Source organism: Coloeus monedula, assembly GCF_965178545.1.
Source record: "Coloeus monedula genome assembly, chromosome: 7".
NCBI classification, from domain to species: domain Eukaryota; kingdom Metazoa; phylum Chordata; class Aves; order Passeriformes; family Corvidae; genus Coloeus; species Coloeus monedula.
This window is the reverse complement of record NC_138787.1, coordinates 10,767,532-10,791,973: the sequence shown is the minus strand read 5'-3', so window position 1 is coordinate 10,791,973 and position 24,442 is coordinate 10,767,532. Positions and strand designations below refer to the sequence as shown.

Genomic DNA, 24,442 nt, shown 5'->3' with positions numbered 1-24,442 from the left:
GCCCACTTCTTAGATTTACACTACCACATTGTGTAGTTGTGGCTATCCTCATTGGAACAACATGTGTCTTTGGAAACATTTAGAATATTTTATTTCAGATGCAACATTAGTAGGAAGTGCTTAGAAAAGATGTTTGCTTTGTATAGGTTTATTTGGCTTCATAATGAACTCAGATTATCTTATGTAATGTATTAATTCTGCAAATTATCAATAGCCGTATCAAATCTAAAGTGAATCCTGAGTCCCTACATCACAAGCAGAAGGCAGAAGAAAGGAGGAATCTGGTCAGAGCTAGGAGTATGTAATACTTCTCACAACAGTAAAGCATCTCAGCACATTTGAAGTCAAGGAATAGCAATGGCCTCCATAATAATTTTCAAAATATTGTAGCATTTAGGTCTGCTTTTATGCCAGTTCACAGCAAAGTTTTTGAATAAACCCATTTCAGGAGAGGAGACTAAAAATGTGGAAGGGCTTTTCAGCAATTGCAACTGAAGATGAGGAATCTACCATTAGATCTTCCACGCATGGGGCACTGAAGGGGAGGTGGGAAGAGTAGCTGGGCAGGAAAATTAAGTGCTAATGGTGAGCAAGGTAGTGAAGGCTTGTGATTCAGCATATTCTTTTAACAGTCTCCCTTAGCACACTGCTTACAAACATGGATGTGCTCTCTTTATGCAGACCTATTATTCTTATCTGTAGGTTTTTTGTAGCATTCCTTATCAGCCATTTTGGTGCCTTAGCAAACATATACATATATAAAGAAAATAGGAGGATGTCGCTGAGTACTTAAGCTAGAGGTTATGTGGTTTGTAAAAAGGAAAGGCAAAATTGCTTATGCAGAGGTATTCACAATATCATAGCTGATGGTTACACTCTTTAATAGAGGCATGAGCAGGAAGCATTGCTGCTGTATCTGTCTTGGGTTAGCAACTCTATTCTTGGACCATTTATTCTTTTTGCTCGTCAGTTTTACATTTGGGTTAAATTACTGAGACATTGACAAAAGTATATTGTCTAAATATAAATATTTTTCTGTATTCCAAACCAGGAAGCTCCCTGACTTTCTAACAAATTCCCTAAGAAACCTATTGCTGTCAAATGACAACAACAGACTAGTTTGCATTCCTGCTTAAACAGCTCATAATATTGAAGATAAACTTAAAAACAACAGCTGCTAAGGGAATGTTAAATCCCACAAGATCCTTAAGAGATGTGTGCTGCAGAGACAGAGAAAAGAATATTTTTTGACAAGTTTCAGAAACTAGAAGGATTTCTAAAAGGCAGTGAGTAATCGCTTGAAACTGGCAAAGAATTTTTTTTCCCCTAAAAAAATTTTTTTTGGGTATGGACTTGAACAACGAAAGTGAAATGCTAGCTGATATTGTGACTGTCAAAAGGCTGGAACAGGATAAGAAGAATACTGATCAATGTCAGAAACTGTAAGCAATAATCAAGTGCAATCAAAAACGAAGCTGAGGAATCCAAAGGCAGTCCATTCTTTCCTTTTCAGTGATGAGTCAGTTCTCTCCACTCAGTGTTGAAGGATGCCACGTTGCTGGAAATTCAGAGATATCTATGCCATCATAACAGGTCCAGGGTTCAAACCATCAACCATTTGAGAATGCAAAACCCAAACTAACCTCCTGGATCCCTAGATGTCAGCTGTTGTATACAGGAAAACTCTTTTTTCTGTGTATTTGATTTGTTCTGTGGGTGTACTGGTGCTTCTTTTAGCCCTCATCCCCAGCAATAAATAGCACTTTCACACACACACACACACACACACACCCCCACCAAAAAAAGAAATAAGTCCAAGTAAACACCCAGTAAAACAAGGGTTTGAAAATGCAAAAGTGATTGAGGGTAAATGAACCTCCACAGGACTCTTGGGGAGTGTGCTTGGCTTATACTTTGCTCTTTGCTGGTTGATTCCAGGAAAGAAAAGAGAACTCTGGGGAAAGCTTAAGGTGGGTCTTAGTATCAAAAGCTAACTTAGTATCAAAAGCTAACACCCAGCTAGCTGGCCATAAAAGCAGCTGGTGAATTGCTGTGTGCAAAGGCTAGGTCAGCTTTTTGGGTGATGCTGGCTCTGTAATTCAAAATGGTTTGTGCTTGACGTTTAACACCCTTGATAATGATCAATTAATTTTTTTTTTTTTAATGTCTTATGGAAAACTTTCAGTAATTCTGGTAGAAGGTTTCACTGGCAAAAGCTACTTGTTAGAACTGCTGGAGGGTGTACATGTGTGGGCAGTTAAAACACTTAATTTTGCTTTCATGGTTACAGTCATTCTCCTTCATGGCCATGAGCAGAACAAGCCATCTGGCAAGGGAGCGCCTCCTTCTCATCACACATCTGAGAGCTTCTCACAAATGAGATTTCAGCTCATTAGGATACTTTATACACTTACAGGGATTTAAGAAGAAATACATACCTTTAATTCTTGTGCTTTCTTCTGAGTTGCATGTTTTCTTTCAGTTCTAGAAAAGAAATATATTTATTGAACTTAGCCTTTTGGTTGCATATATACATTAAGATTTTTTCTGCAATTTATTCAGAATTATTATGTATACCTAATGAATGTATTTGGGCCTGTGGCTTTTTCATTGAAAGTTGTGACACGACTGGAGGGTTAGAAGTGTGAGCCCTTGCTGAATGACACTGCTCTTGTGCTGATGGCTTCCTTTATTTTGATAGGCAAAGATGATGAAGTTACTTTTGGGGTGTAGCTGACTATGGTTGGTTGGTGTTTCTCTGTGTCTCTGAAGCACCTGGAAGGTCTTGTTGGTCAAGATGTTGGACATAGAGAAGTGACTGATCTGAAGTGACTGAGCTCATCCTTTGAGCTGTATCAATATTTTCTAGCATTTGTAAAATGTAAATATTTCTGCCAGTGATAGGTCTGTTAGAATATGAATGAGAAAAGAGCATATCAGGTGGATAATGCACCAGTGAATTCAGGTCAGTTTTTGTAGAAGATAATTGCAGAAATGGAGGGATTTGTGTCACTTGAGTAAGCTAGAATGAGGTTTTAAAATTATTGCTGTGATGAGTAACTAAAAGTTCTGGGTTTTCACCAATTTTGAGGATCATCTGTTAGGTGAGTTTTTGAATTGATAAATGTATCAACCTCAAGGCCGTGTAACCTACATTATAGATGCTTACAATTTATCATCACCTCACTTTCAGGACCAGAGGATGAAACAAGTAAATAAGCATGATACTTGTCAAAAAGTGTTTGCAAAATTTATGCAAATTTATAAAGTACTCATGTATCATTATTAAGTTGTAGGGCAAGGGAAATAGGATGGCTGCTAATAACTAGGCCTGGAAGCTCCTGTTAATTAGGGCAAGAAGTTTAGTAGTTTATTAGACAAGTAATAACAGATTTGGTACTTCCTTTAGCTACTTCTTAGGGAACCCATCTTACCACTGGCTGGGTTTCAGCTCATAATGTACCATTGCTACTGTAAACTCTGTATAAAATAGGGTAGTTTCTTCTGCTGTATGAAAAGCTGGAGGAAAAATGAAAACGTAGCAGAAGGATGAGCAAAAAAGGAAAGCAGGAAACTAGGAAGTGTTCTGTACAAACCTACAGATCAATAATAGCAAATATGCTTGTAAATGAATTTTACTCTGTTTCATGGGTAGCCAACATGAAGCATATTGCAAAATGCTGTCTGGAAGTAAAGGTGAGTACTCAAGCCGAATGTTTCAGTAATAAACAGTTGCCAAGCACTTGTTTCCTATCTGATTTTAAAATTTCATAAATACAAACAGAACAAATGACACTTGGCAACTGTTTTAGAACACAGGTTTAAAGCAACATGCCTATATTTTTGAAATCTCTTCTAGCCTGTTGTGCTTTTCCTACATGTGCATTGCAGTGACGTGTATGGTGTTAAAGGGCAGACGTGTGTTTCATAATGATTCAAAATAGTGTTTAGTTTTTAGATTTGCAAACAACAACAAAAAAGTAAAAATGGAACAGTCATCAACTTTATTTTAAGTCCTCTCAGTTATGGCAATTGTGTTTGCTGACAGTTCCACAAGAAAAGCCTCTTTTTGAGGTATAAGTCATTTACAGAAGATCTACATGTGGAATAAAGTGCACTTAAGGTTAGTTTATGAGCTAATAATGGCTGTCAAATGAGCCCATATTTTACTGAAATTAAACCCAGAAGAGATCATTACATCATTCAGTATAATCTACCATGTATTACAGGCCACACAGTGTTGTCCAAATTTCACCTTTCCTGAATATTCCCACTCTCAGAAGATGAAAATGTGACCATTGCCAGAGAGCAGCAGCAGACTGAATGGGAATAACGTTCTGATTGCAGAGCAGGAATTGCTCCAAGTACATTTTGAGGCTGAGACGGAGGAAAGAGGGATGGCCATAACCATATGACCTTTCTTGAAGTGTTTCCACTGTTTCCACTTGAGAAATGTTTGACCAGAATAAAACAAACACCAGGCAAAACTGCCAGTTTCTCTGGGACCTTTCTGCATGGGGTGTCTGCATACATGACCAGATGTTTGCTGGTTAATAAAGAAACCAGCATGAAGGCCACAGAATAAATGACCCCTCACTTTCTCTGTTGCCTGTGGGTTTACATGTGATGTGTATCAAGGCAGCCACACCAGAGAAAGCCCTCTCTGTAAGTGCAGCTGTGCTAGCAGCAAAACTGTGCTTTTGTCGGTAATGTTTATTTACCAACAGAATTTCCCAGGGGCAGAATAGGCTATGTAGACAAGAATAGAGCTTTGCTGGTATCATGTCTTCCACAGCAGGAATAATTTGTTATACTTTTCAGTTTTTCTGGCAAATATTTGTGATGGGAATGTGGTCACAGATAAAAGTGCATGCCCTTTATCCTTGGAAGCTGCAGTCCTCTTCTGCGTGCGGCTAAAGCAAGCTCAGCAGCTCGTGTGCTGCCAGCAAACAAGTGCTTATCTGACACCATATAAGGCTGTGGCTGAGGAGGAAAATGATGAAAGACATTCCACAATAAACTTAGACTGGCAGATTTAATATGGCACAGAAAAGCTTAGATACAGATTTTTTTTTTCCTTTTTTCTTCTTTAATTTAGCTCTGGCAGCATTTACCCCCACAATAACCTTTTTAATGTTAGTTAGGAAAAAATGGCTTGTGTTTCGAGATATTCTAAACAGTCCTGTCCCAGAATAAGAGGATTTTAGGATACTGGTGCACACAGGGTTTGTTGTTGAGGAGTTTGGTTTTGGTTTTTTTGCCCTTGAACTTGGTACGGTTAAAAGTGGGAGAAACACCTTTAGAATAGGGGAATGTGGCAGTGTTGGGATGTGTTTGGGGATATGGTGGGGAATTGGATGTAACAGTGAGGAGTGTACTGAGAAGGAATTATGGTTGTGAAGATGAGTTAATCTGAGTTTTAACAAGATGTGAGAAGCAGTGAAGTGCTTAAAAAAAAAAGAAATGACGCTAAGGAGAGAGACAGGTTTCTCTTTTCCTTAGTATATTGCTTGCATCTTTGCTGTCCTCATGTCCTCTAATCTTTATAATGCAATAGCCTGCTAAGTTATTGTAGTGCCTTAGAGTGTAGGTATAGCCCAACTTCGGTAGCCATTGGTGGCCTAAATCTGAATTTCCAAACTGTTCCCTGTCTGGTGGCCACTGCTTTTGGCAGTCTCCATCTTCTGCACACATCACTTACTCCAAACTATCAGCAGCTGAGATGATGGTGAGTTGACATGAGAGGTAGTGCAGCTTTTGCCTCAGCTGTGTGCTGCTTCCTTCAGGAAAAGGTTGAAGGTTCCCACATGCCATATTTCCCCCCACATACAGCTAGCTGGACCTTAAGATTTAAATGGTAGGTAGTTTATTAGCTTTTTGTGAAGATGCTGGGAGTCTTCTGCAGTATCACTGAGTATCTAATAGTCTTTATGTCTAAGGGTGTGCAGTACCATCTGTCAGAGTTTATTCAATATTATTCTCTAGCTTAATTTTTGGTGTAACATTTATGCCTTTCTTGTAGTAGCCAGTCTGTAGTAGTGCAGTGCAGGAACAGCCAAGCACTGTTGTGTCTGTGTGTTGTGCCAGATGTGGTTTCCAGGTGAGTCAGGTCAGCTGGCAGGTGGCTCCCGATGCACAGGGCACTTGTGCCGTGGAGCTGGCACATGTGTGAAACCTGAACTGGAGATGGGAATGAAGTGCACATCGTTTATGATGAAGGATTAGTAAGATTTTCAGGAAAGAGGTTAAGCTTGAGGTCATTTCCTTCCTCTTGTTACGCTTTTGAATTTCTGCCAGTGAGATGGGTGAAAGGATTTATTTTTGTCTTTGAATGCTTTGAATTTCAATGATGCCTTTACTTTGAATACAGAGAAGTGGAATTCCACTTTATTCCTGCCATTGTACTGTCATATGTCTGAAAAAATGACTTGTATTTTTTTTTCGGTATCTTTGTGTCTTGCATTCTAGTTAACTAATCCTTTCAGCTGCTGCTGTGCCTTGAAATATCACATTTTGTGAGGCATGTGGAGATGCTCTGATCCCCATGCTGAAGTGTTAGTGTACATAAAGATGGAAACAAATGTAGTGGTATAATTCTTGGAAAAGAAGGAAATGGTCAGTGTCAGAATATAGGCTGTGTATGAAAATGAGAACAAGGATTTTCCCACTCTATTAAAGTTTCAGTAGGAAAAAGGTTTCATGGGTTAGTGTTTGGACTGGGTGTATGGTATGGTTTCTATGTTCTGCCTCTGCAGCTGAAGTAGGAGCGAAGTGTTAGAGAAGTTGGTGTTATTCCTGACCATCCTGTCACTCACAACTAGAAAAATTATTAATGGCTCTTGCTGTGTAAAGCAATAGAGTGCAATAAAAGCAACATACTAATGTATGTAGTGGGTCACAGGGGGCACATGAGGGAATGTGAGGGGAGTCTTTCTGCTTCTTGCCCACAGCTCAGGGACAATCAGTGGAGGTACATGAACCTTAAATTTGGTTGTGCAACAGGAAAAACTGTTGCTGTGCAGTGAGGAACAAACACCTCTTTGCTTTTTTCACCGTGGACATGATACTAATTATCTGATTATAGATTATGATGATCCTTCACTGCTAATATAGGAGGACTGTGCCACCAGAAGGCCAAAATCTGTGTCCAGCTGTAGTTCAGAGTGTTGCCCAGCACACTCTGGCAGTGCATGATTACCTTCAGGAAGAGCTGCAACAGCATCTTCTCTCCTGTATGAGGCTGTAAGAACATTTGTGGTACCTTTTTCTGCCTGTTTTCTGCTCTTGCTTTTCTCAACCAAAGATCTGTGTCTTGTATTTCCATTACTTTCCAAGTTTTTTCCAAAGTGTCCTGAAGAGTAAAGAGAACTGCGATAGTAGGATCTTACAGCTGCTTAGGGAGCTTTTAAGACTGTCCAAGAATTTTGTTCTCCACTTTTTTGGGGGTTGCTCTGTTGGTATTTGAGGGAGAAATGTTTCCAGCCGTTTAGTATGCAGCAGTGTGTTAGATTTCTCGTACAGTGTTCCAGTTCTGATGTTCTTTTGCCTTCTGTCCTTTGAAGATACAATTCCGAGAGGTGCTCATGCAAGCACAAAGCAATACATTAGCTTTCATCTCTTCATTAGCAAATAATCCATCCTAATTTCTTTGACTGGAAGCGCTTTTTGAAAAATCTTCAAGCTGAGTAAGAACAGATACTCCTATAAGATGTGGAAGGGGTTTTTTTATTGTGTTTTTTTTTTTTTTTTAATTTTATTCTGAGTATTACTAGGAAAACCAAGATTTGCTTTGAGAGCCTGAACCTACAGCTCCACAAGTGTGCAATTTCATGAAATGTGTGCTATGAAAGATTCAATCTCAGACCACCAACCAGACTGTAGATTCTTTTAGGTACCCTTTTTTTCATCAAGGTACTGGAACTGATTTGGGTCCTTGTCACAGGTTGAAGGAGTTTTAGGTCAGCTGCAGTTGTAGTTCCACCAGGACACCGTTGAGGAGTCACAGCATCTGGGGGAATAGAGCCTTGTCCAAGCCCCTGCCCTGAGGTGGCATTTACCACCCCAAAAGAGGAGAGGTAGTAATGGAAGCTCTCTGCCACCTGCTTATCCTCCTGCCCAGGAGTGCCCTGTGCAGAGTTATCCTGGGTTTAAGGCAGCTCCATCCCAGCCAGACGTCATGGAGCAGTTCCCTCTTCCCTGAAATAACTGGATTTGTGGGGAAGTCATGCGGGAGAGCAAAATACTGTGTAAACAAAGCCAGCACTTCCAGTGAGCTCCCGCTGTGCTCGTTGCTGTGGCTGCCTTGCCGTCATTTCTAGGATTTAACGATCCTCCTGTTTACATCAGCCCGCCCGTGCTGCGGGGCCGTGGCCATGCTGAGGAATCCTCCCATGGACAAGGCAAGGAAGGAAGTGGAGGGAGGATGGGGCTTCGGCATCCTGTACCCTTCAGAGGGGAGTGGCTGCAAATAGCTGAGCTTGAAGGACGTAATACCTTATGTGTTTTAGCACGGGCTGCTTGAACCCAGATAAACCCTTGAATAAAGGAGAAGAGGCAGACGATGGTGTGCAACTGCTCAAAACTGCCGCGGAGTTTGAGAACATCCTTCTGAAAGCCTTTCCTTCAAATGACAGCAGGAAGGGAGAGGACAGACGTGCCTCTTGGAGCTGAAATTATGCAACAGTGCTAACACAGAGCTAAATTATCCAAACCTGAGCTACACAGACTGGGTCCAGAAGGCAACTAATGTAGAAAACACTGGTTGTGATTGGGAACGAGGATGCTGTTTTCAATATCCATCCTGTAAAACATTACTGGTTTTTATTCTTCAGTTTGTTAATTGGGCTCTGATGGAGGAATGCAGTTTAGTATCCACAGGCATCCTTTGGAATGGCCAGGTAAGGCTAGAAGTTACAACTACGTGTTGATCTTTAATTTCAGTAATGGTGCTATCTTTCATGAGAAATATTTTGGTTCTGCCAGATAACCTGTGTTCACAGGCTGAGATGGGGGATTCTGAAAATCAGAGAAACAAGCTCTGGCTTAGTGGGTTAATATTTGTTTGTATTTTCCTAACTGATACATAGTGTATTTTAAATGGATTGACAAAATGTGGTTTATTATAGTAATTGTTTGCAGTAGAAACTCTGCCTTGAACCTATTAATTTACTTACTGACTTTCTAGAAAAGGAGTGAGGCCTCAGGTGATACATTTTATCTTCTCCTTAGAATGTGTCCTGATACAGTTTTCAATTGCTTTTAAGCATATTTTGGATATAAGGAAGAAATAAATTTAGTTCATCAGATCAGTAAACACTGTGCTACTTCTTTAACAATCACCCATGGATTTTTATGTTTATTTCTAGTATTTCTAGAATTAAAATTATTAGAAGTTACCAAAGGGAAAATACTGCACAAAAGTTAGTGTTGCAGACTTTCCCAGTCATTTGCCCAAAATCCACTGTAAGTATTCTTTGGAATGTTCTTGTTAGTCTTACATTTTGGTGACAGCCTGCTTTACTGCTTGGAAGTCTGTGCTCACACTGAAAAGCAGAGTGCAGCTGCTGGCATTCAGATTGAGGTTTTTGGAAGTAATGCAGTAAAATGCATGCAAATTAGTTTTTTGTTTTACAGTGGAAATGCCATCCTAGAGATCTCCTGATGGTTGGCTCAAAATTAAGTTCAGAAGTATTCTCCAATGCAGATTAGCCACAAACCTGTTACTCTGAAAGACTAAGTGAAATGATGGAGTAAAATAGGTAAGGGGGGGTGACTGTTCTTGGTAGTGTGTTTAGGAGAAGAACTGATGGCAGATCCAGAGGTCTCAGCCTGAGACAAAACTAGATGTAGCCTTGCTATTCACCAGCCTCCAGCTCCGCTGATCCACACTGTAAGAGGACACCTGGCAAGAGAAATAAATGAGAGGGATGCTTTAAAAGCTTAGTACCAGCACTCCTCTTAATAACTGAATGCATTGCACACACCATCTTCAGTGCCCAAAATTTATTGAAATTAACCTAAAATGTGAAATATTCTGACAATATGAACTTAATTTAAAACTTCAACTGAACAATACAAACCATTCAGAAGATTTTGCATAAAGCGTCTTCCAGAAAGGGTGAAAAATCGGAGATTGGGATGTAAATCCCAAATGAGGATAAGAGAATTATGCAGGGATAAAATGGTGTTACCAGCGTGATTGATCTTTTCTGAGATAAGCTGCATGGATTTTTCACAAGAGCTGTGAGTTAGCGTACCCATATACGGTAGTGAAAGATGAAAATTGTTAAGTTGTGCATAATTGAAGCTGACAACCAGAATCTATTAACATCACCTTTGCTCTGGTATGAGCATCATTATAAATGTGCTAAAGAGATCAGAATGCAAAAGTTTGAACCTCTTAGGTTGCAATAGCGACCTTTGCCTATTGCACAGGATAAAATTTAAATCAGTGATATTTCCACAGCAGGAATTTTGGACTTCTATAATGTTTTGGTATTTTGAAGAATAAAAATCATTTGTATTGATGGAAGCAATCCTTTTATCACATAACCTAACACTACTGATCACAGAAACTGGGTCCAGAAGATGAGTGTTAGCTTGCCTGTGACTGGTCTGTGCACTAGGACCGTAAGGCTTGTTTCAGATAATTAATTGGTAGCAGTTCCTCTTTATCTGTCTTATGAAAGACTCTATCTTATTTATTTATTTGTTGCTTTAAGCTATGCAAGATGACTCTGTGAGGTGATGGATTTCAGGCAGTTTATCCTTTTATCCTAAGACAGAAATAGTGAAAGATATAAGACACAAAGAACAAAATATGAACTCCTCAGAAGCCTCTTGACCACTGATATCAGACACTGGCTTAGCCTGGCTTCCAACACTCCGTAACATCCTCATGCAAAACTGAGAGTAGCAGATGATAAAACACATGATTGTGCAGCCAGACAGGCTGGAGACGTGGGCAAACAGGAGTAACTCCTGACATTGGGGCAGGCTGGGGGCTGACCACCTGCAAATCAGCTTTGCAGAAAAAGACCTGGAGGTCCTAGAGGACAAGTTGAGGAAGAGCCAACAGTGTGCCAGTGCAACTTTTCTTAATGCCGAGTTTGGCTGATTGTTTAGTAGCTAAATAAAGAAGACATTGTTACTCAGAATGTGTTTGCTTTACAGTGATTTCAAGGAGCTTTACTCAGAGTGAAGTTCCACACAGTGATACATTTATTATTACCCACTTTTTGTTGTACAGCATTATCTCACGTACTCTGATTTGTACAGGGGTTGCAGCTCTGAGAAGTTATGTTCTGTAGTATTTTATGTCTAAGAATTACTGAAGATAGAGAGAAACTGTGCATCTTGCATTGTTTTATTTCTTTCAGAAGTGTAGACTCACTGGACAAGATACTGATGCAGTAAGACAGTATTTTGTTGCATATTTTATGTTCTGGGAAGGGATATTTATATCGACTCTTTGGCCCAGATTCTGGAACAGTTGCCAGTTTCCCAAAGAGCAACAATTATGTGCTAAAAGGAGAATAGAACTGGTTAGGATTGAAGTTCCCTATGGAATATATATATGGAGAGAGGGAGAGAGTGTGTGTGTGTGCATGTATACACACATACATACTATGTATGTTTGGGGGAAGAGAGGAAATGAGGCAGTGATAATTCTGATGTTGCTCTTTGTGCTCTTAAATGCTTCTTTTTTTGTAAGTATTTTTGGCAGTATTGTGTATTTCAATGTTTTCATGTTATGCATTTTTTTCCTGCTGTTTCTCTTTTCAAAATCCATGAACTGATGTTTGAAGTTGTTTTTCCATATGCATTAGTACCGTTATTTTTCCCCCATGTGAATAACATCATAAAAGTAGAAAAAAGCCATCTGTTTCAGAAGAAAGTCAAAGCTGACCAAATATAAATTCTGTAATTTGAGTCAATTGCTGACAGGCAGTGGTCTGTTAGCATTCTCCATCCCTCTGTCTCCACCACCTTCTGTTGCAGTGGCAGCATGCCTGTGGGCAGAGTATCAATGATTTAGTCTTCATTGCTGCAAAGGAGTCCGTTGCTTCATGAAAGGGCTGAAAATCCAGGCACTTCCGTAAATGTGGGATTTTATTAAATAAAGTGGTAGAAAGTGTTCTGCATTCTTGTAACTACCAGCTCAGAATTTGAGACTCAGTTCATGGAGGACCTTTTCTGAAGCTCACTAATATCCCTGTAAAAATTGCCATTGACTTTGCTTTGTGACTGATAAAAAAACTAAGAACAATTGCTTGTGCCTTGTTGTTGGAAATCTCACCAATAAAGGCATATTTCATTGTTTCAGGCTTTGTTCATTTGTTGAACTAGATAAGAATAAAAAAACTCATGCTTATGGTTATAATATACCAAATAGCTGTCCTTCTGCTTAGAATTGTGAACAAACTCTTCTCCAATTGATTAAATACAGAAATTCAGAACCTAGAGCATGTTAGGTGAGATGTTTACTGTCACGAATACATTTTCATTTACCTAGATGAAATGAAAGGGCTGAATAGTTTAAAACCCTGTGTTTCAGATAACTGGAATTTTTAAAGAATCTGCTTGCATTTGGTAGTGATGTTTTGGATAACCAAGTTTGTGTGGTGGACCAGAACAGTCACTAGTGTAAGTAAGCTGTGTCTTATGGCTTCCCAGTATTCTGTCTGGAAGAAAATAGCGGGACCTTAGGATAGTAAGGCACAATGAAACAGTAAATAAATTCATCAACAGTATATTCTTTTGGTTAGTGTGTCATTGCAAACCACATAGAGATTTTTTTATAAGGCCCAGAGGATGATTTACAGGCTGTGCATTCAGTGTTCCTCCTTATATGGCTTTGAAAAAAACCCCCAACAAAACATGGGTGAGATACAGCTTTGTTTACTCTGAAAGTTTTTTACTGTAATGAAGAATAAATATGTGCAGTTTAAGATTTTACTGCCTGTGCGCCTGACTTCCTCGTGTACGCAGTTTGTGTCCTATCATGTTGATTCTGCACGAGAAGTTAAGCCTGAGGGCATTATGAGCTCAAGGATCACAGGTGTCAGGAGAACCCTCCTGTTGCTTCTCCTTGTCGTTGAGATAATTAAGGAACTGTCCTGGACTTGTCATGATATCAGGGTGTTGAGACTGCAGCTTTCTGAAAATTCTCAAAGTCACTCATGGCTGGAGGCATAAAAATGTCAGTAGCTTGCTATGGCCACCTCTTGATTCTCCAGAGCTCTGCTAGGTTTTGGGCAGTGTGTAAGTTGTCTTGAGCAAGCACAGAAGCTCAGCGTGTGTCTGGTAATGTTCCGTGTGCCAGTTTGGTAGGATGAGATGTACAGACTGCACTAATCATGATTCAGTGGGGTTACCGTGTGTATGCTGAGATGAGCAGTCAGAATGGAAAGGAGAAAGAGAAGCTTTAGTGTAAGTTTATATTTTTAAGATAGAAGTAAGAAAGCAGCATTGTTTATTATTCTTTCATAAATAGTATGTGGATATCCAAAATGTAGGTGACAGTTCTGTAATCCCATGTGGGTGTTCCTACCAAAGTACAAAGGAATGTGCTTGAATGGATATGAGCTTGATGAACAAAGCCACCACAGACTAGGTTCTTAGTGAAGTCTTTTTAAAATTGTAGAATGCACTCAAGTGCATACAATAAAAGAGGATTTTTTTTTTAAAGTAAGATTAAAGAATATGCAGTACCGCTGGAAAGAATTAGGATGTTGTATTTGACGTCATAGGTGTAGTTCTTGTCTAGTCTAGTTAAGAAACAGCAGCAGAAATGCACTGGTGAAATGTTACAATGCATACTTCCAAAGAACTTCCTGTACAAAAGAGTTAAGTTGGATTTATGTCAGCTTTGTCTGTGTCATCATAACTCACCTTTGTGGCCTTTCAAACAGTTTCTTGCTCTGGTTTTCTTTCATTCTTACGGTGTTCTGGGTGTCTGAATACAGGCTGGAAAATAAAAAAAGCCCTAAAGCCTGTGTTTGTTTGGACAAAAATCTGAATTTGAGAAGGGATAATACTGGTATTCCTAAGATGCTCTGCAGATACTATTTGCTTTGAATGTTTTCTTCGAATGTATTTTGTGGAATCTCTCATTTCTAGCCCTGGCTTACTGCCAGTTTTGCACTTTGGTCCTCTAACTGGATACCTCTAGTTACGATTATGCGTTTCCTAGCTAGGGAATGAATGCTAGATTTTCACATCACAGAGCAGGACCAATGTACAACATAATGTGGTAGCTCTGTGATGAAGTTTCAATCAGCTATACTCTCCCAATAGCCTCTCTGCTGGATTAGGGAAGTTTTGGAATTTAATACTGTACCTTGGCAAGTCACCCCGTACAGGAAACCATATATTTACTTTGGCTGTGTGTCTGTCTGCTCACTCTGCATAAACTGATGTATCAAGCATAAAAGAGAAGCTATTTATCTTTGCAAGTTAATTTGATTGCTTTATTTTTTTTATTTAATACAAGTAATTTTTTGTATCCTCTTGAAACAGAAAGCCAAGAAAACTTATATTTTAAATACTACTTGCTGAAATTATTTTTTGTCTTCCCTCCTTCAGATGAGAACTCTCCAGCCAATTTCTGGGATTCCAAGAATCGGGGAGTGACTGGCACGCAAAAAGGACAAATTGTGTGGCGAATTGAACCTGGCCCCTATTTTATGGAATGTGAGTACCTTTTTATGCAGTGTATATTCAAAGGCAAGTCAACAGGATGGCTTTTGATATCCATTTCATCAGTTCCTCTGATAAACCAAGGGAACTGATTGTATTGCTCCTAGGGGGAGCATTTTCCAGTGCATTTGCTGGACATGATAAAAATGGAGTTGAGTTTGGATGTCCATTTGTATTCTAGTGATGTTCTTAGACAGCACGTTTCAGTTTAAGGGAGGAAGGAATTGCCTTGTGCAGTGTGGTATAGTATATACACATTCAAGGATGAAGTCCCTTCCCACAGAAATTCCAGATTTCAGCTGGACAAATATTAATGGTAAGTGTGTGTGAGGGAAAAGGTAGTAAGCTAATAGTGCTTGCTGATGTTTGTTAGTGTGGAGGTTGGATTTGTCTCTAGGAAGTGCCAACGTCCTGTTACATCAGAATTTCTCAGCTGAAGATTTGTTGCTCTGGAAAATCCACTGGGCAGTTTGGAAATACTGAGAGTCTCTGTGTGACTGAAATAAAAAGCCTCCAGTTGAACTCTGTAAGGACCGTCGGTAGCCAAGCTTCAAATTGAAGAGCTACACCACTCCCTCAGATGACCAGGATTTATAGGAAGCTGAGCTACTCTGCTGTGGGTTGAGTTTTTTTTATTGTTTTTTTTTTTGTTTGTTTTGGTTTTGGTTTTTTTTTCTTTTTGATGAAACTATGCTATCTTACCATATGAAGCATATGATCCCAAAGAAACTGAGGTTCCAATCATAGGATGTTGTGTCAGAGCTTGCTGGAAACTCTGATGTGCCAAGCATCGAAGTGGCAATCAGTCCCAGAAGAGCTCTGAGTTGCTCCTGTTTAGCCTCACAGTAACGAATCCTCTTTCATAAGTTAAAAAAAAAAAAAAAATACTCCCACACTCTACTTCACTGCAGTGAAGTGAAGCACTGCAGTGCTGCTTACTGTAGGTCTTGGCAGAAATTTTTATTCTAATTAACGGATAAAACAGTAATACATGTATTTCAAGAGGTGTTGTATACCCTGTACTAAAAATAAATATTAAAGCTTCCTATTTCTAGAGCTTATCATTGAATCTTGCCAAGTTGCCCTATGTGTTACACAACACACTTTCAAAAAAAAAAAAAAAAGCACTTAAATAGGATAAAATTAAATTCCATTTCAGGAGTTCATTACATTACAATGATTGAACTGAAGATAATGCTCCAGAAAATAATAAAGATAATTAACTTCCCTGGTGCCAAAGACACTAGTATATTAAAGCAGATTAAAATGTCTGTTAGTAAAGTTCATTGCCTCATCTTTCTTGCACATGTACTCCATCAGTATTGTTGCCAATACGGGCAGTTTGACTTCAAGGATGCTTGTATCTTTTAGCTGGTTACGTGTTGTTCCACAGTGTACTGAGATGAGGCTCTTGAGTAATATCTCCAGTTCATGTGAGTAACCCAAACTACTGCTTCAAGAGCTACTAGTTTGGACTTAAAACCAGCTGCAGCTGACCTTGCACTTTGTGACTAACTAACTGCACATCACAATCAGCTGAAAGAAAGTGCAGGATGTGTGTTCTTTGGTCATGGTTAGCATCACTAACAAACGGCTCTGCTGCCATACAATGAACAGGAGACAAGCAATTGTGCAGCAGCTGAGAACTGTAAAAAGGAATGTTTATGAGCATATGTTGCTATAGCACATAGTATGGTAGATAAATATGTCACCAGTGACACTTGTGTTTCTAGTGAGAGGCCAAAAACTGCACTGAAACACTTTACTGAATTTCTGATTCCACTTTTTAAATGAGATGTCTCCACAGATCGGTGACCATGTTTGCTCTGCAAAGCTTTTCCTTGTTGCTTATAGGTGGTGAAGCAACACTGACACAACTACAGGCAGCTGCTCTTTCCTTTTACTTTTCTATTCCTCAGCTCACTAAATCACAGCAGGGGCAAACATAGCAGGTGGCTGCGCGCTTCAGGCACAGCCGCGGTGTCACTGCTGTGCAGCGCCAGGCCGCGCGTGGGAAGAGCTGTGCTGTCGGGGCTCTCACCATGCCCTGCAGGCCTGGCACTGCCCAGCCTGTGGCAGCCACGGAGACAAACTTAGCTCCCCTTTTAGCCTCTTTCCTCTGTTGTGGCACAGATATGATTTGTCTCTCAGTATAGCAGTGCACATGATGCCGCTGTGATGGCAAGAGGGAGAGACAGATGAAGAGTGTAACATTATCAGTAAACATGTACCAGATTATTAAATTTAAGGTATTTCTGATGCTTTAATCCACCATTATTTTTGAAATTTGGGAAAGAGCTCTCCAGTTGTAGATTTTTTTATGTTTAGAAATATCTTTGCTGAGAGGCAGATTATGTGAGATACAAGTCATGGTATGTGGGGTTTATCATATTTGCTTCTCACAGTAATGACATGCAGCAGACCATTAGCAGCGTTCCTGGATTTTTAAAGCAGCAGATCCATAAGGGGAAACAATGTCTGGGGGACCAGCATGAACAAAATGTGTAAATGGATTAATCTAAACTCAGTTGAAGACTAGCCACAGCATAAGAACACTGATTGCATCCAATCTGCTCTCAACTAGGACCAACATTTGAGTTGAGTCCACCTGCTCGAGTATGGTTTTTATTGGAAGCTTTCAAGGACAAAGATTTTGCAGATGCTGTAGGTAACTTGTTCTAATGTTGTAGGTAACTTGTTCTAGTACTGTAGTATTGTTACAGCTAAAAAGATTTCTCTGGCATCCAATATGTATGGCTGTAGCTTATATTTGAGGCCATTACCCCTTTTAAAATCTCTGATACAACTGGAAAGAGTAGAGATAGTTACATTTGTCTTGCCTTAACCTCCTCTTCACCAGACTAAACAAGGCCAGTTCCTTTAGCCTCTTCTCATATGTCACATTTTCTCCATCCCAGCCACCTTTGTAGCCCTCTGCTCTTCACTCTCCATTTTCTCCATGTTCTTGAACCTAGGGACCCAAAACTAGACACGGTATTTCTCACCAGTACCAAGTAGAGGGGGACAGTACTTAATTGCCACCACCTATATACTGTGATACCTATACGACTGCAGGTTCCCTGTTCCACCTGTACTCAAGGAGAGGAAGGGAATGTTTTCTGCAAGCCTGAGGAGCATTGCACCTGCTCTGGCAATGAGAACTGATGAAGCTTGTTAACAGAGTTACGCTAAGTAACTACAATAATCCTTTAGGATTTACACTCAAAACTGGCCTGAAGTTGTCATGTCTTTTTGGGAAGAAAAGGAACGTAAGTTACTAATGTTGGATAATGAGTTGGGCTCAGTCAGAGGGCACTTACATCAAAGATGTTGGATGTGTGTTTTTGCTGGCAGTGTCAGAGCCTAAGGACATTATGTATCTTTTCACCACTAACATCTCTGGAGGGTGAAGTGCAGAGAATTATAGCATTGCTAACGAGCCATATGCAAACAAATCTCATGCAGAAGGAGTATTTCCATTTTAATTGCTTTAATGTTAATCAGTGGGAGTCAGCTGGGTTAGGCCTCAGACTCCTTCTGCAAAAAGATTTGTATCTTCTAAGAAAAACATCTTATGCCTTAATTTGGGAAGCTGTTTTTCCATGAGCATAATTGTAAATTTATTTATAGTTTCACCAAGGTCTCAAATCTATGCTTATATTTAATGGTAGGCTTGGAGAAGCATTTTTCTGGAATTTCACATTACTGTTTGTCTGCAGTCTTGTAATTCAATGTTAAGATGATTTAATTATTCCTCTTAAAATCCCTCCCTAGCGATTCAACACCTATTTTTCCAAGAAAGTAACATGTAAAGGCATAGTTTGCCATCTACTCTATTCAGATCAAGCAACTTGCAGAAAAATGGGAGGGGAGAGTCTCATCTTCATACTAAAAACAGACATTAATTCCCCTCAAAGCATCCAAAATTAGCAAAACAAGGATGATCAAAGAAAACTCTATTTGCCTCAGACAAAAATTAACAAAACAAAATTTCTGTATGCTCTGCCCTGGAAGGGAGAATCAAAGGAGTCAACAGTGAAATAAAGAGAAATGAACTTAATGTATTCCAGAAAAACAAGCAGCCTTTGAGGGGAGTGGCTGAGGAAGGGGAGGGAGGAAATACTATGCAGAGGAGAAAGAAAATATTCGCAAAATACCAAGTCCAGCTCACCATCACAAACAGCCGGTGTCCTTAAGATGTCACCTCGAGACAAAGTGAGTGGCTCTGAACTGCAGAGCCAGCCAGTACAGAGGCAGGTGTTCCTCTTGCTTTTCCCTGGGGAAGGAGCAAAAGTGCTTTGTAGGCATGAAAGGGAACTCAGTCATTTTAGACATTCAAGAAGGTGAGTTTGAGGATCAATATGCCTGATATGCTATTTCCTCACGTAGTAGAGGTGGCTTTCAAACATCTTGCTCTGAGGCTTGCTAAAATGTGAGGGAAGGAAAACAATGACTCACTACGTGGCTCCCTCAGTTTTTTTTTTTTTCTGTGTAAACTACAGAAGGATTGCTAAACCCAGCTCTACAATTTTCATTGTCCTGTAAAAGGAAACAAGTTCAAGGAGCATTATCCTAAACAGGTGGCCGTAGTGGGAACATGCAACACAGCTTAATGCTTTTGCATTTGGTATGGTCATCTGGTATTTAGCATGACATCAGGCTGTTCAGGTCCCTAAGTACATCAGGGCCTTTACTCTCTGGTGAAAGAGAGGTTTCAGTTGCCCCAGAAATGATTTCACATGGCAAGTGTTCTCTTGGTGTAGCAGTCTGTGATCTTGGGATGGAAGGGGCTCCATTTGGGGCATTGTGCTGGAAACAGAGGTGATGGTGATGGTATTAGTTATGGAGAGCAAGCTAGCAGAAAGATGGAGTGACGTGATCTATAGGAGGGCTGGTGATAGAAAAAACATGTGAGAGGAAGCCTGACTTTTATTTAGGAGTAATTGGTAACAGCTGCTGCTCCTTCATAGTCTGCAGCTTCTAAGTCAATTTTCTGTGATATGGGGAAGGACAGGTCATGTTGGAGATGCCATGACAGGGAGATTCAGCATAGTACAGTCAGTGCTGTGCAGCAGGTAACTGGTACTTATGCACTTTCATGTGCAACGTGCCCAGAAGTTAAAAGCTGCACACACTCTAGTAGGTAAAACAGGGGGATGTCACTGTTCAGCACTATGGATGGTCATGTGCTCACACTTGATTCTCTGCCATGGTCCTGCCTGGTTTATTAGTATGGGCTTAGGCTGAGAGCCTGCTTTGCCACTGTACTGGCCTTGTATTTATCAGTTATGGTCTTGGTCCCGTGAGTGTTAATTACTGTGTCCACAAGAAGCACCTTCACCTACTTTACTTGTCTTTGTTGTTATTTATACCGTTTGATGTCACAGTCATTGCTGTCAGTAGAATAGAAATACATTGATTTGCATATATTTTCTTTACCGGTGCTATAGCTTTATGTCTTGAGCAAAAACCCACAGTGAGGCAGCTGTTGGGATTCATCCAGAGACTGCCAGTCTTATCAGATCAATCATTTCCAAATCCCCCCTGGGATGCTTGTGGTTAAATTTCTTCTGGTGCCACACTGTGATACTTGGATGCAGTGACTGCACAGATGCTGTGTGTTTTGAACTAAAATCTCATGTTTATGGCATAGTACTACAGAACAGTTTGAGCTGGAAGGGTCCTTTAAAGGTCTCTGGTCCAATCCTCTGTGGTGAGCAGGGACAACTTCAATAGGTTGGGTTGCTCAGAGCCCTATCCAGCCTGATCTTGAGTGCTTCCAGGGATTGGGCGCCTCTCTGGGCAACCTATGCCAGCATTTCACCACCCTCACTGTATAAAGTTTTGTCCTTGTATCTAGTCTGAATCTACCCTATTTTAGTTTAAACCGTTACTCTTTGTCCCTGCTAAAAAATTTGTCTCCATCTCTTTGATAAGCCGCATTCAAGTACTGAAAGGCTGCAGTGAGTTTTCCTCAGAACTTTTTCTTCTCCAGGCTGAGCAAACCCAACTCTTGCAGCCCGTCTTCATAGGAGAGGCACTCCATTCCTCTAATCTCTTGGTGGCCTCCTCTGGACTCACTCCACCAGGTCCCTGTCCTTCCTGTGCTGGGCCCCCCAGAGCTGGGTGCAGTGTGCCAGGTGGGATCTCAGAGTGGAGCAGAGGGGCTGCCCATGGGGTTTTGGATGCAGCCCAGGACACGTTTGGCTTTCTGGGCTGTGAGTGCCCATTGCTGGGTCATGTCCAGCCTCTCCTCCACCAGCTCACCCAAGTCCTTCTCAGCAGGGCTGCTCTCGATCTGTTGAGTAAGAACATGAGTAGACTATGAAATATATCCAGAAAACGTGGTAATATATGTGTTTCATTGTGCTGGTATCATGTTAAAAGTGAGGTTTTATGTGGAGTTCTTGGTATTCAGTCCCTGTTTCCATGAAATTATAACTTTTGCAAAAATAGTGTATTAAGACTGAAATTGCCATACTTGGTAGCTAGCAAAGCAGATTCCCAGCTCTCTTTTTTGTTAAAAGCTGATAGATATTGAAGGAAAAACCCCACCAGTTTAATAACTGAACTTTGTATACTTTTAGCTTTTAAGGGCTGCTTGTAACTAGAGGTATGAACAGAGTTTAGGTTTTGGAATGGTTTTGACCGTAATGGTCAATTTTATTGAATGTTCTATGAATGTAATTCATTACTTGTACCCAATCTTTATATTTTTACTGCTTATAATTTTGCCAGTTAAATTCTGTAAAGGTCATGGTTTTCTCACATGGAATTGTTCTGAGCCTGGAACATTCATCTGTGCAGTGCCCTGCAACCAGTGCCCTTTCAGTGGCCTGTCTGGGGACTCATGGTTATTGTCCCTACTCTATTCATAGACATATTTACTGAGTTAGAAATACTTCTATTATTTTGCTGGTTTTTTATGTTGTCTCTTAACAGCTATTTTTGAGTATCACAAATAACTGAAACAGGATCAAGTCTTGTATTTTTTACATTCGTGGCAGGCTTTGTTGACTTCCTCAAGCACATAATACCCCAGTGTTTTGTTTTAAAGGTTAGATTATAATTAAATGCTTTGCCAAACTGGAGCATAATAGCCGGTGCTCATGACTGTAAATAAGAATCTCTGATGACAGTGAAGTGAGTGGGGCTGGCAGTGATAGGGAGGCTCTGTTACCTGAACAGCCATTTGTCCATGTTCCCTTTGAAGCAGGTTAGATGGAAAGACCACTGGGACATAAGCATTTTCTGTTATTGATCCTAGTTTAGCTGAAAAGCTTTCTGTAAGTCACTTTGTAGGTGGTTTGCGTAATGTTCCTGTAAAGTAAATTCTGTGATATACCTGCTGAGAGAGATGGCGAGTACCTGGGGGCTGCCAGCTTTGGCCCTTGCATTCTGCTGCTGTGTTCCTACTGCCCAGTAGGAAATAATCAAAAATGCACATGATGAAAGTGATGCAGAGAAGAGAATGCTAAATGTCCAAACAGAAACGTTGAGTTCACTGAACTGTCACGCTATGGAAAAGTTCAACTGGCAGGACAGGCAGAGCACTGCTAAATTTCTGCAGTTGTCTATCAGGTTCAGAAGGGAAAAAAATAGGATTTAACACAGTTGCTTTTCCACGGATTGCATCTCCCTTTATAGCTTTGTAAAGTGTGAATGTGAGTGACTTCATTTGTTCTAGTTTTCTTGAATAAGTTTTGCAGAACATGCTCTCATATTTTTCCAATGAGTTACTGTGCTGTCAGCTTTTCCCTCAGTGAATGTTGGAAGACATATGTTTCTATCTGCAGAGAGCCATGGATTCAGCCCAAGTACCTTCTGGGCACTCAGCTGCAGTGTCCAGGAGGTTTTAGCTGCTGTGCAGGTTGCATACAGTGAACCGGGAGCACTGCTTTGCTCCACAGACTGTTGTAACCCAGCTTGGATTGGCCCTGTTTTTTGGAGGTGTGTCTGCCCATCCCTTCTCAGTGGAGGTGATTCCACCTCTAATATAGGTGTTTTGACTAGGGTCTGTCTGGAGCAAGCTGTTCTTACAGCAAACACACCTGCTTTCCTGCATTATCAGTCTCCTGGAAAGAATGCTTTCTCCTAGGATTATGCTCATGTATTTATGTATTCTTAGTATCTTTCTTTCATAAAGCATTCTTTTGATGGGCAAAGGTAAAGTATTAAAGGCAGTAAAAAAGTAGTTAGTGAGGAACTTTGGGGAATTAGTGATGTTTTAAACCCAAGCAATTATTTAGTGTAAGCTGATGCCTTTATTATTGAAGAGGCAAAAGTGTGTGGTCCATAGAGGTAACAGCACTATCATTTCATGCAGGTGTTCTTTTGAAATTCAAATGTCAGTGTCTGAGTCCCACAAACCTTTACTGATTCCAACATTTTTATGTAATGGACCTGAGCTATGAGACTATGGTTATGAAATTACAACAGCTATTAGCTTTAAAAGAAGGGGATTATAGTTACACAGAGTTTTCTGATTAATTAACATATGTATCACTTTTTATATGGCCATGTGATAACTTTGAAAGAATCATAGATCCCCCAATTTAATTTTTGGCTTATTTTTAAATAAAGAAGGAATTTATTGTGGTCTGTAAGATGTCTGGAGGAATGTCAATTACAACAGGGCATGTGTAGTATCAAAAATACATTAATTTTTCCCATGAATGAAAATTCTTTGGTGTTCTGAAACATTTTCTTTAATGATACAGCAAATGGTCCTGTGGTCAGGAACAGATGTATCTCCTTTACTGGGTTTACTGCTCTTAACATTCTTATTAGGGATCATGTGCAAAGCAATCTCATTAACCTGTTGAAGAAGAATAAGTAGGAAAGAAAAAAGAGAAGTGCCAATTTTCCCCTGAAGAGAACACATAAAAGTAAGGTGGCAGGAAGAATAAAAGATAGGGGGAAAACTCTGTAGGTGACACGTGCTAATGTGTATTTAGAGTATGGAATAGATCAGAGGAAACCTGTGTTAATATGGTATTGAACTCAGTTTTCAAAATATTGAAGTCCTGTTTGCAGATAATTGAACTTACTGTTGCTGAAGAAATCTGCATTTATGGGGCCTTAGAACACATCTCAACACATCACCTATAACTATCAGTAACAGCCACAGATACTTGTTTTCAATACATCTAGAGCTCAGGAATCCATCAGTCATCAAGAAAAACCTCTTCTAATCCAGATTTTTTTCCTGATAACACAGTACCAGACAGGTCAAAAAGCTACATCCTTAGCTGCTTTGAACTGACAGGATTCCTCTGAGATTTCTTCTGTTAACATTAACTGCACTTTCTAGGGTTATTAGCCAAGAACAAAACCACTTCAGTGTCTCTTATCCTATGGAGTGTTTGTATTGTTGCTGTGTATAAGATCCAGTCTTGCAAATACCTGTTCATTTTGACAACATCTTCATGCATGTGTTGTGTAGCCCACTTTTCAATTTAGTGCTGAATTTCAAGCACACCTTCTCTTGTATTAATCCCATTGACACAGTGCTCACAGCAGATCTGCCATTCCTCTAAATGCGTCTGAATACAGTGCTGTGTAAAGCCCAAACTGAATCAGTGCTGCTACTGTTGGCAAGTGGGAGAAAAAGTCTCCATGCCATGTTTTTAAATGTTTTTTCTAAATATTTTTAGCAATAAGTCATGAAGTTTGGGGTTTGTTTGTTTGATTGTTTTGTTTTTTTTTTTTTTAATTTAGTGTACCTGAAAGAGATTGTCAG

The 24,442-nt window shown here is 40.0% G+C and overlaps 1 protein-coding gene across 1 annotated transcript in view; it reads left to right on the top strand.

Annotated features, from left to right (window-relative positions):
• The window catches only part of HECW2 (HECT, C2 and WW domain containing E3 ubiquitin protein ligase 2), a gene marked incomplete at its 5' end in the record, with an annotated part of 102,849 nt that overhangs the window by 13,750 nt on the left and 64,657 nt on the right, over positions 1-24,442 (top strand). Inside the window, one exon of the mRNA XM_082285485.1 lies at positions 14,587-14,694. Within this exon, the coding sequence (XP_082141611.1) occupies positions 14,587-14,694 (108 nt within the window). The remainder of the gene's footprint in view (positions 1-14,586; positions 14,695-24,442) is intronic.